The sequence below is a fragment of the Somniosus microcephalus genome, chromosome 7 (genome assembly GCF_052327205.1).
Source record: "Somniosus microcephalus isolate GS21.2 chromosome 7, FLI_Smic_1.0, whole genome shotgun sequence".
NCBI lineage: Eukaryota > Metazoa > Chordata > Chondrichthyes > Squaliformes > Somniosidae > Somniosus > Somniosus microcephalus.
The window spans coordinates 272,868,939-272,881,757 of record NC_140993.1 but is presented as its reverse complement, the minus strand read 5'-3'; the positions used below and the strand labels follow the sequence as shown (position 1 = coordinate 272,881,757).

General features: G+C 47.5%; 1 protein-coding gene across 3 annotated transcripts in view; it reads left to right on the top strand.

Annotated features, from left to right (window-relative positions):
* The window catches only part of itga9 (integrin, alpha 9), a 539,537-nt gene that overhangs the window by 84,045 nt on the left and 442,673 nt on the right, over window positions 1–12,819 (top strand). For all 3 annotated transcript variants that reach the window (XM_085993779.1, XM_085993778.1, XM_085993777.1), the window contains exons 9-10: window positions 4,248–4,385; window positions 7,107–7,212. In XM_085993779.1, coding sequence (XP_085849905.1) covers window positions 4,248–4,385; window positions 7,107–7,212 — 244 coding nt within the window. The remainder of the gene's footprint in view (window positions 1–4,247; window positions 4,386–7,106; window positions 7,213–12,819) is intronic.

The following is a 12,819-nucleotide window of genomic DNA, read 5'->3' as shown; positions in this document are numbered from 1 at the left end:
TGACATTTATTCACAGCAGAAACAAAAATACATTTCAGGCCTTTTCTTTTCAAACAACCACCTAAATAGAAACTTGGTTATGACAGAAATAGCACCATCTACAAAGTCTTAAAACTGGTCAAAGAGTAAGGCAGATTGCCAACCCATTTAATCAATGACATGAAAGAACAACTGCAGGGACATAATTGAAGTTGCACCATTACTTGCCGTTACCCTGCCAAGCACCAGCACAGAAATCAACACCCGGCATGGTATAGACAGTTAGTTCGAGGGATCTGCATTGGATGACTCACCGAGCACAAGTGAGCAGGAGTAGGTGCAGGTTGAGAGGACAGGCCAGGACATGCTCACAGAGGGCAAGCTCGCATCGTAGCCTCACTGAAGAGGGCAGAGATACAGATTTTAGGGGCTGTCTGTGCACCAACAATTGCTCCACGAATTGGACTGCCTGCCAGGGAGTGTCTGCAGCATGTCGGACAGTGTGAAGGAGTCCACTGCAAACTTGTCTGGGGTGCAGGCCCATGGTATTGAAACTCTGCAGTCAACCATGGTGCATGTGGTCACCTCAATGGACGTTACAGCTGGGCCCTCCTTGCAAGAATCTGTGACACCCAGTAGTAACATCTCTCAGGGATTCTCATACTGAGGCCATGCAGTCTCTGTGCTCCACTATTTCCTCCACTTTGGACAGGCAGGGAGACTGAATGGAATAGAGGCTTTAGTCGCATCCTGCAGCCTGCTCTCCTGCAGATCAGCGAGAGTGTTGAGCTGCAGCCCCACAAAAGAGGCAGTTGCGCAATTTTTTTAAAAATTTGTTTTTTTTATGGGATTTGGGTGTCGCTGGCAAGGCCAGCATTTATTGCCCATCCCTAGTTGCCCTTGTGAAGGTGGTGGTGAGCCGCCTTCTTGAACCACTGCAGTCCGTGTGGTGAAGGTGCTCCCACAGTGCTGTTAGGGAGGGAGTTCTAGGATTTTGACCCAAAGACGATGAAGGAACGGCCGATATATTTCCAAGTCAGGATGGTGAGTGACTTGGAGGGGAACTTGCAGGTGGTGGTGTTCCCATGCGCCTGCTGCCCTTGTCCTTCTAGGTGGTAGAGGTCGCGGGTTTGGGAGGTGCTGCCGAAGAAGCCTTGGGGAGTTGTTGCAGTGCATCTTGTAGATGGTACACACTGCAGCCACGGTACGCCAGTGGTGGAGGGAGTGAATGTTTAAGCTGGTAGAGGGAGTGCCGATCAAGCAGGCTGCTTTTTCCTGGATGGTGTCGAGCTTCTTGAGTGGCTGCCTCCCAACTTGTACCACCCATGGTTTGAGGGTAGGTTGAAGAATTATCGGTAGTATTGCAGGTAGAGATGAAGATTGCATTGGGGTCTCGACTGCATAATTTGACCCTGGTATGTATTCATTAAAGAGGCCCCCCCCCGCCTGTTTCCAGCAGGAACTCTGGCCGCCTAAATTGATTTCTGTCTGAAAATTGGAATGGACGGACCTCCAGCATCAGTGGGTGGTTCACTTTCTTTTGCAATTTTGTTTCTACTGCCATCCTAGTTTTAGGTGTAAATGAGTTGGTAATGAGGGAAAGTGCAGCCTCCACATTACGAGCAGAAGTACACTGTTACTTGGATGGATATGAATACACTGGATTTATAGTTATTGGCCCGTAATTTCCGATCAGAGGCTTCCTGCGTGCGGAGGCCTCCTATCGGAAAAAAATCTACGGACTTACCTGAGGGCTCCCGAGGTCCGGACACTTCCGCTCCTGGACCTCTCCACAGTCGAAATGCGCAGGGCCCACGTATCCCAGGGGCGCAGGCGGTTCGCAAGCCTCCCTGGGATCACGTGGACCAGTCCAGCCAATGAAAGAAGGGAATCCCCCTTCATACACTTGACAGATAGACCTGTCAATATATGAATGGAGATCACCCCCAAAAACACATCAAAACATTCAATAAATTTAAAAAAAAAATCATGTTTTTAATTTGAATATTTTAAACAAAAATGTAATTAAAAAAAAATTAAAGTTTTTTTGCGAGGCTAAAAATAAACTTACCTTTTTTAAAAGTATTTTTTAAATTATAAATGAGTGAAAATCTTTTTTTTTACTTTTTTAAACTTATATGCTGATAAAAGCAGGCCTTACGCAGGCTTTTACCAGGCGTAAGATTTCTAAGGGTTTTCAGCGGGCGGAGGTTGTGCAGAAAGCGGAACTCTCCCCTCGCAGAGGCCCTTCTCCAGGGCAGGCAGAGGATCTGTCGAGAGGATTCTTCACAGATCGGAAATGCCGATTTTCAGCGCATGCGCTTCGCAAACCTGAAACCGGCATTTCCGATGTCCCTGCGGGTGAATACACAGCTCGTACTCACCCGTAGGCATCGGAATATATGGCCCATTGACTCACTTCAGACAAACACGGGCCTACAGCTGAATGAAGCCTTTGTGCCCTGCAGAACTTAATTAATCAGATTTATATCCCCTGAATTTACCCGTAATTTTTGACAAACCTCTCATTAATGTTTTTGAAACATCGTTGCCACCAAAATACGTTTTTTCTTTATAAACACTGATTATCTATTTGCAGGAAGAGTCCTTGCTTGTTGCAAGTGATACAAACACCACGTAATCTTTGTTTCTAGTTCCCCCTCTAGAGACCAGATGAGCACACTAATACAATAATTGACTGTAATTAACAGTGAAAGACATTAACTGCATTGATGGCTGACCTTCCTGACAATCTCTCCCTTGCTGGCAAGAATCTCTTCCTGCCACCCCAGTGTTCACGATGACAATGGAGATAGATCTTTGAGAACAACAATGTCAAATTGGGGGAGGGGGGGTGGGAGAGAGGTTGGAAGGACAGGACTGCGCCCAGTTTCCTTCATGAGATTTTGTCTCAGTAAGGTACACATTCTCAAATATAATTGAACAGCACTTGACTGGCAATCCCAGTTCTTTGACCTGGGAGGTGACCTTTGAAGCAATCCCCTCCCTTTTCCTTATTATTGGGTGGGATTCCCTTGTGTACTTCCAAAGTTGCACTACATTGTACATCGCTTTATCTTGCCAGAAAGGAAGCTGCTGTCTGCCTGAGCACCAATAACAGGCCGGGCACGGGGCACAGACACAGAAAATCTGACTGTAGTACAGTTGCATTTCTGGCCCTTCCTGACCCACTCTGCTTATCCTTTACCTAGATCACTGCTCTGCTCTACAGCCTTGACATTTCTCTTACTGCTTTTGAATTGACCCTTTTCTGAATCCCCCACCGCCCCCCTTCATTAGTTTAAAGCCCAACTACCGCTCTAGTTATTCGATTCGCCAGTGACGCCCACATCCCATGAAAAAATGTTTAAAAAATTCTATCCAATGACTGACACCGTCATCAGTATGATAATGGAGCTGCATTTTACACTAAAGGCATTATTTTCTGACTTTCTGCTGCTGCTAGGGAACCTCAATCACCACCAGTGCAGATCGGAAATTCAGGCATGTGCCCCACACGATTTTCCGACCATTCATTTTAAAAGCTCAGAAAATCCTGCTCAATGCACGACCAATATATGTTTCCAGTGGGCAAGGCTGCCACTCAGAATACTTTTACATTGAAAGTAAACAAAAAATTACTGAGGTACATGGGATAAAGAATAGTGCCTACTTCATTCAGCAACTGATTTACATAAATGAGCTTTTCATTTTCTTATATTAAAACATTAAGCAAAGAAATACTCCCTAGGATTACAACATTATATTGAAATGTGAAGTCACTGCTCTTACACCGAAGATTTTTATTAAGTGGTGGAATCATTTATCCAATATATATGTATGATACGTATGTATCTCATTGAAACTTATAAAATTCTAACAGGACTAGACAGACTAGATGCAGGAAGGCTGTTCCCGATGGTAGGGGAGTCCAGAACCAGGGGTCACAGTCTAAGGATAAGGGGTAAGCCATTTAGGACAGAGATGAGGAGGAATTTCTTCACCCAGAGAGCGGTGAACCTGTGGAATTCTCTACCACAGAAGGCAGTTGAGGCCAATTCATTAAATATATTCACGAAGGAGTTAGATATATTTCTTAAGGCTAAAGGGATCAAGGGATATGGGGAGAAGGCAGGGACAGGGTACTGAGTTTGGATGAGCAGCCATGATCGCATTGAATGGCGGAGCAGGCTCGAAGGGCCGAATGGCCTACTCCTGCTCCTATCTTCTGTGTTTCTATACATTTTGACTCTCTTTTGACATTCCAGATGGGCTCCTATTTTGGCTCGTCACTATGCGCAGTTGATTTGAACTCTGACGGCTACTCAGATCTTCTGGTTGGAGCCCCCATGTTCACGGAGATAAGAGATGAAGGTCAAGTAACTGTGTTCATCAACAGGGGCAATGTAAGTTCACGGAGATAAGAGATGAAGGCCAAGTAACCATGTTCATCAACAGGGGCAGTGGTTCACTTTTGCAGTGCTTGAATGCTTATTTAGACAAAAGCAATTGACTGAATGGAATAAACCCCTTTTGATCTGTGTAGAGTTAATCAGAGAAGCTCCATGCCAATAAGAGATTTGCTTGACGGAGTGTGGATCGGAGAATCTGGCATGGAAATTAATCATTGGAAAATTGACTACCATATGAAACATATCCTCATCAGGCAACATTCCACGCCTGGTTCAGTGCCCCATGAATTGTATAGCTCTTCGGGCTTTTTTGATATGGCAGGATCAAAATAACATGTCCTAATGTAATCAAATTTGGTGGCAAAATAAATTCTTTTAGCCCTTGGATAAGAGTGTTGGGCCTAGAAATTGGGGAATGCTGGAAACCTGCCGATAACATTGGCGGCCAAGGAGAACGGCCGCCGGCACAGAGAGCGCAGGCAGTACCGGCATCTTGGTACTGCTTTTATCCTTTTCTTCTGCCAATCATTCCTGCAAAGACTCAGTTGTTGATTGCCAGTGCCCCATTTCCCACATTTCCCTAGTTGAGGGGTCAAGAACGAGGATGCACGATACAAGAATGTAAGAGATTTAGAAAAAATGTGACGGCATGGGAATGAGCAACTAGTAGTGGGTCTGACGGAAGAGTGAATGAAGATGTTGTAGAGGAAATAGTCCCTTTGGAAAGCCGGGAGTGGATGGAAAGGCATGCTTGGTACTTGGATCACTGGCAGGAAAGGTGAAGGTGATACACCGGGTGTGGATGGAAGTGGGGTGGAAAGTGAGGGCAAGAGCGATTGTGTCATCACTGAGAGAGGAGGGAGAAGGGTCAGAGTGAGGACTTGGGAAATGAGGCACTGGTGAACGTCAAAGGAGCCTTTGCAGGAGGGATGGGAAGAAAATAAATATAACTGAAGTAGAAAAGTTCCATTGCCATCTTCTTTACAAGTACATCATGCCATTCCCTGACTTTACTGCAAAATGACTGCATGCAGATGACTCCTTATTGGCTGAACTAGAAGCACCGTTTAGTTTGTTCATCTTGGCACAGTAAAGATAAGGGCCTAGAAATTCAGTTGTTAGCGCCAGCCGCTAGCGCCTTAGGAGGAGGAGAAGTGGGGCGCTAAGCGGCTAGCGCCCTGGCGCGGCGCTATCTGCGCCTCTCGCGAACTTCACTCAAGATTTAGTGGTGGTGCAAAACCGCAGCGCCCGCTCAGCTGCGCGCGCAGATCCTGACGTCATTTCATGGTGCAACGCCCTTGGTGCGCCTCGAACCGGAACTTCAGTGGCGCCGCCCTTTTTTGCGCCTGTCGCCCCCAGCGACTGGTAGAGGGGAATGGTTCCCAGTCGCTGCTGGGTGCGGGGGACTCTATTTAAAGGGGACTCCTCCTGCATTATAAGTGGCAGCCATTTTGTGCCAATCCTTCTGTGTGACAGACGGATATTTGGAGAGAGACAAAGGCAGAGAGCTTTCTGCTTTGACTCAGCGCTCGCACAGGTACTTCTGGCTTCAGGCCAGAGCTTTGCACTTGGATTTCACTTTCAGTGCCATAGCCTTGAGTTGCCACATATAATGGGGGCTGCAATGGGTGGAAACGTTGGCTTTCTGCATTGCATTCAAAGGGATCAGAGACGCCGTGAGAGAGTGCCAGTCATGGCCAGATGGAGAAGGGCCAACAGGCGTCGGCACAGGAGGCCTTACCCACCCAGGGTATACCGCCAGCAGTTCTCGTATCTGAACATGTCTGAGGAGCAGTGTGTTCGGAGGCTGCGATTCAGAAGGGAGGTGGTCACTGAGATCTGCCACCTGCTTCACACAGATCTACAGCCATAGCTGAGGAGCAGGACGTTTCTGTCGGCGGCAGTGAAGGTGACGGTGGTTCTCAACTTCTATGCCACCGGCTCCTTCCAATCCGCTACTGGGGACATTGCCAACATCTCCCAGTTCGCGGTATATTGCTGTATCCGCCAGGTGAACAATGCCCTTTTCAGAAGGAGACGTCAGTACATCTCCTTCCCCATGACCCTGGACAAGCAGCAAGAGTGTGCAATGGGATTTGGAAGAATAGCGGTCTTCCCCATGGTCCAGGGCATAGAACTGATGAACCAGCAATGGTCAGGCCTTGCTTCAGGGCATGGGTGTGCAGGGCATGGCAGCCAAACAAGTCGACCCTCCCCCTTTAAGAGCTGACTGGCGCCAGCGTGTCTGCCTTCATTCAGAAACTCGCCGCACTTGCGCTGCGCCCGCCCTCGGTGTTAGCGCCTCGGCACGCTGGCTTAGCTCCTTAAGGTAGTCGTGCATCGCCTGCTTTAGCACAGCAGAAACCTCTTGGGGTGATGCAACTGAATATCGGCGAAGGTGGCGCTAAGTTGCGCCAGGCGCTAAATTTAGCAAACGCCCGGCTGTAGCGCCCCAAACGTGGCTATACTGAATTTCTAGGCCAAGGTTTCAAAGAAATGTTCCAAAGAAATTGAACTATATCAGGACCAAACAAAGCTCCACAAGTAATGGGAGGTTTAAATGATAAAATACTCTTACCTTTTTGGTGAAAATCAGCCTGGAGTCTTCCAGAGCACAGAGCAGATGTTTCCTGAAGGGAGCAGAATGTCACCTGGTCCTAGACAATCAGGTCAGAGTACACGTTGTTCTCACCACGCCTTATTTCCTGTTTGTAGGCAGCACTGGAGCAGCAGCAGCTTTTGAGGGGTGACGGCATGTACAATGCTCACTTTGGAGAGAGCATTGGATCTCTGGGCGACATTGATGATGATGGGTTTCCAGGTCAGTGCTTCCTAATCTCAGTTACATCTCAAGGGCATCTAGGGATGGGCAATAACTGCTGGCTTTGCCAGCGACGCCCACATCCCATGAATGAATTACAAAAAAAATGTTCATCAATCAAAATTAGTAAAGCTTATCAAAATATATTAATTTCCTTCCCATTTTCCCAAATTATTTCTGCCAGCTCTTTGTCTGTTGCCTTTATTCACCATCTTTGTGGCATTCCAATTTTAAACTATTAAACCACAATTCACCAGGCTGCAAGATTCACCATGGAGTTTATTCAGTGCCAGGAATATCTTTTGATTCAGGTGTGATTTTTGCATCAATATTTGACCATGTCAATCTTTAATAAGTAGAATTCTGAATAGCTGGAGAGCTAGGGGGAAAAATTCAGTATCGCCCCGTTTGGGGCGCGATTATCGGCCGTGCGCAATGTTTAGCGCCTGGCGCTAATTATCGCCTCTGACTGCAAACTTGGCCTCTATCACCCCTGGAAGTGATTGGAGCGCTAAATCAGGCGCTTCACACCTCTCTTAAGGCGCAAAGGCCGAGGAGCGAGGCGCTACCTCAGAGCGCTGGCGAAGCTCATGTGATGTCTGTCAGCAATGGAACACAGACACACTGGCACCGGTCAGTTCTTAAAGGGGAGGGTCGATCTTGCTCTCCATCCACACCCTGCTCATTGCAGCCTTGAATCTCGACCTGGAGAGACCTGTACATCAAATCTGCTGGAAAGAACAATGGAGAGGCCCAGGGAAAGAGCTCAGAGTGCAGCCCCCATAGTCTCTTCTAAATTGATACAAGGAAGGGCAAATCAAAATGAACCTGCAAAGTGCTGCTCAGAACCCAAAACTCCTTCACACAGTGTTGAATCTCTCCAGAAGTCTCTCTCTCTCTCAGAATGCGTGGTGCAAAAATGTCACCAACAAAAAAAGGCAGGAAGCGGTCGCCTTTAAATAGCGCTCCCCCAGTCCCTTCCTGACTGCAAAACGCTTCCCTCAACCTGTCGTTGCTAGCGGCAGGCGGTAAGGCAGGGGGCGCCACTCAATATCCGATCCGGGGCGCTACCGGGGCGTTGTACACTCGACTGACGTCATGATCTGTCGGCCCAGGAGATCGTGGCGGCAGTGTTTAGCGCCGCCGCAAAACGTCTAGTTAATTTCGCGAGCGGCGCAAACATCGCCGTGCCCAGGCGCTAGTTGCTTTGCGCCCCATTAGCGCCCTCTTAAGGCGCTAGCGGAAGGTGCAAACCAACTGAATTCCCCCCCCCCCAAGTCTTTTAGAACCTCCTTAGCCAATTAATAAAATATTTGTAGTAAAAAGCTGCTCTCCCTTAAAAAAAGGGAGACAAAAGGCCTAAGTTCATAGAATCATGCAACACAGGAGGAGGCCATTCGGTCTATAGTGCCTGTGCCGGCTCTTTCAAAGAGCTAATCAATTAGTCCCACTCCCCTGCTCTTTCATCATTACTCTGCAATTTTTTCCTTTTCAAGTGTGTATCCAACTCCCTTTTGAAAGTTACTATTGAATCTGCTACCACCGCCCTTTCAGGCAGTGAATTCCAGATCTTAACCACTCAATGTGTGAAAAAAAATCACCTCATCTCCCCTCTGACTCTTTTGCCAATTATCATAAGTCTGTGTCCTCTGGTTACCAACCCTCCTGTCAGTGGAAACAGTTTCTCTTTCTTCCAAGTGCTTCACCAACGGAAAAAGTAGGTGAGGTGCTGGCTTGTTCCCTGCCATTGGCACTGTTGATTTATAAGCAGGATGATTACATCGGATATACAACACAGAAACAGGCCATTCGGCCCAACCAGTCCATGCCGGCGTTTATGCTCCACTCGAGCCTCCTCCCGTCTTTCCTCATCTTCCAGCTACCACATGAAAGCTGAGGGTGGCCGCTCGGAGACAAGGGCTATCCACTCTGCACCAGGCAGATGACTCCCCTCCACAACCCTACCACTCGTGCCCAGCACTCATACAATGAGAGCCACGCTGCCACCAGGAACATCATCGAGCTGACCATCGGGGTGCTCAAGCAACGGTTCCGCTGCCTTGACCGCTCGAGAGGGGCCCTCAAGTACTCACCGGAGCGGGTGTCCCATTTCGTGGTGGTCTGCTGCATGCTCCACAACTTGGCCATCATGAAGGCGCAGCCCTTGCCACCAGGAGTTGCGGGACCCCCTCAGGAGGAGGAGGAGGAAGAAGAGGAAAAGGGAGGAGGCAGGCAGCAAATCCCCGTTCCGGATGGGCTGTCCGTGAGCGCCTCATCAGACACTGATTTGACTGAATGAAACCCCAGATCCCTGTTGCTCATCACTTCCCCATCAGACCATCCCTCTGTCAAGAAACATCACAGCGTCCTCCAGGGCACAAAGCTGAAATGAGAGCCACCACAAAACACACATTCCATACAAAAATCATAAATTTATCAGAATCCAATCAACATTACAATATGAACTATTCACCCTTGTGTAAGCCCTTAGTGTGGGTCTTTCATGTGGCTTTACCTACTCTAGAGCTCCTACGCAGTGCTCCCCCAGTGGCTGCAGCATGGCTGGTGGAAGGCTGCTGACTTTCAGTGGGGAGACTACAGATGGCCTTGCAGGATGACCTCGAATAGCCCTGGACCTAGAAGACCCCGGCTGTAGACTGCACCACCTCAGCATGGGCGGCAGCGGTCTGGGCTGGCTGGTTGATAGGCAGCGGCAAGGGCAATGGTGGAGTGGCAGTGGTGGGATTAGGAATGCTGTCGCCCTGAGAGAGGACAGCAGGTTCTTGCTCCACAGACCCACTGCCACTCCCCCGGGGCGGCGCCTCAGCATTCCTAGCAATCTGTTGGAGCACTCCGGTCAGCTGTTGCTCACGTCAGCTGTGAGCCACCCTTGCCTGCAAGTGAAAGGAAAGTGTGTCAATGAGTGTGGTGCAGTGTGGTTGGGTGATGTGCCTGACATGGATTAATAGCTGTCAGTGTGTACAAGGTGTGAGATGTGGGTGTGAGTGTTGCAGCAGTAGTAAGTGTGTGAGGGTGAAGTGAAGCCACGATTGTAGATACATAGATACATAGAAGATAGGAGCAGGAGTAGGCCATTCGGCCCCTTGAGCCTGCTCTGCCATTCAATGAGATCATGGCTGATCATCCAAATTCAGTACCCTGTCCCTGCCTTCTCTCCATATCCCTTGATCCCTTTAGCCTTAAGAAATATATCTAACTCCTTCTTGAATATATTTAATGAATTGGCCTCTACTGCCTTCTGTGGTAGAGAATTCCACAGGTTCACCACTCTCTGGGTAAAGAAATTCCTCCTCATCTCTGTCCTAAATGGCTTACCCCTTATCCTTAGACTGTGACCCCTGGTTCTGGACTCCCCGACCATCGGGAACATCCTTCCTGCATCTAGTCTGTCTAGTCCTGTTAGAATTTTATAAGTTTCAATGAGATCCCCTCTCATTCTTCTAAACTCCAGCGAGTATAAGCCGAATTGACCCAATCTCTCCTCATACGTCATTCCTGCCATCCCAGGTATCAGTCTGGTGAATCTTCGCTGCACTCACTCCATGGCAAGAACATCCTTCCTCAGATAAGGCGACCAAAACTGCACACAATACTCAAGATGTGGTCTCACCAAGGCCCTGTACAACTGCAGCAAGACATCCTTGTTCCTGTACTCAAACCCTCTCGCTACGAAGGCCAACATACCATTTGCCTTCTTAACCGCCTGCTGCACCTACATGCTTGCCTTCAGCGACTGGTGCACAAGGACGCCCAGGTCTCATTGCATTTCCCCTTCTCCCAATCTACTGCCATTCAGATAATAATCTGCCTTCCTGTTTTTGACACCAAAGTGGATAACCTCGCATTTATCCACGTTATATTGCATCTGCCATGCTTCTGCCCAATCACCCAACCTGTCCAAATCATACTGGAGTTTCTTGGCATCCTCCTCACAGCACACACGCCCACCCAGCTTTGTGTTGTCTGCAAACTTGGAGATATTACATCAAGTTCCCTCGTCTAGATCATTAATATATATTGTGTATAGCTGGGGTCCAAGGACCGATGCCTGCGGTACCCCACTAATCACTGCCTGCCACTCGGAAAAAGACCCGTTTATTCCAACTCTTTGCTTTCTGTCTGCCAACCAGTTCTCTATCCAAGTCAATACCTTGCCCCCAATCCCATGTGCCTTAACTTTACACGTTAATCTCTTATGCGGGACCTTATCGAAAGCCTTTTGAAAGTCCAAATACACCACATCCACTGGTTCTCCCTTATCTATTTTACCAGTTACATCCTCAAAAAATTGCAGTAGATTTGCCAAGCACGATTTACCTTTTGTAAATCCATGTTGACTTTGTCCGATCCTGTCACTGTTTTCCAAGTGTTCTGCTATTACATCTTTTAGAATGGACTCTAGCATTTTCCCCACTACCGATGTCAGGCTTACCGGTCTGTAATTTCCTGTTTTCTCTCTAACACCTTTTTTGAATAGTGGGGTAACATTAGCTACCCTCCAATCCATGGGTACTGTTCCAGAGTCTATCGAATTTTGGAAGATGATCAGCAATGCATCTACTATTTCTAGGGCCACTTCCTTAAGTACCCTAGGATGTAGATTATCAGGCCCTGGGGATTTATCGAGAAATCCTGTCAATTTCGCTAACACCATTTCCCTACAAATACTGATTTCTTTCAGTTCCTCCCTTTCATTAGACCCTATGTCCCCCGACATCTCTGGGAGGTTATTTGTGTCCTCCTTTGTGAAGACAGAACCAAAGTATGTATTTAATTGGTCAGCCATTTCTTTGTTCCCCATTATAAATTCCCCTGATTCTGACTGCAAGGGACCTATGCTTGACTTCACCAATCTTTTTCTCTTCACATATCTATAAAAGTTTTTACAGTCAGCTTTTATGTTCCCTGAAAGCTTACTCTCATACTCTATTTCCCCCCTCTTAATTAATTCCTTTGTCCTCCTTTGTTGAATCCTAAACTGCTCCCAATCCTCAGGTTTACTGCTTTTTCTGGCCAATTTATATGTCCTCTCCTTGGATCTTATGCTATCCCTAATTTCCCTTGTTAGCCACGGTTGAGTCACCTTTTTTTGTTTTATTTTTATGCCAAACTGGGATGAACAAATTCTGTAGTTCATCCATGCGATCGTTGAATGTTTGCCATTGCCTATCCACCGTCAATCCTTTGAGTGACATTCCCCAATCAATCCTACCCAACTCGCGCCTCATACCATCGTAGTTTCCTTTATTTAAATTCAGGACCCTAGTCTCTGAGTCAACTACTTCACTCTCCATCTTAATGAAGAATTCTATCATATTATGATCGCTCCCACCCAAGGGGCCTCGCACAACAAGATTGCTAATTAATCCTTTCTCATTACATAATACCCAGTCTAAGATGGCCTGATCTCTAGTTGGTTCCTTGACATATTGGTCCAGGAAACCATCCCGTATACACTCCAGGAAGCTGTGAGTTATGAGTGGTGATAGGTAGAGATTGTTGGTTGGTGAGTGATGGGGGTGTGGTGCATTGACCAGTGTGTGAGCCTTGTGATGCAGTTGGTGGGATATAGCATTTGCTGAAGCT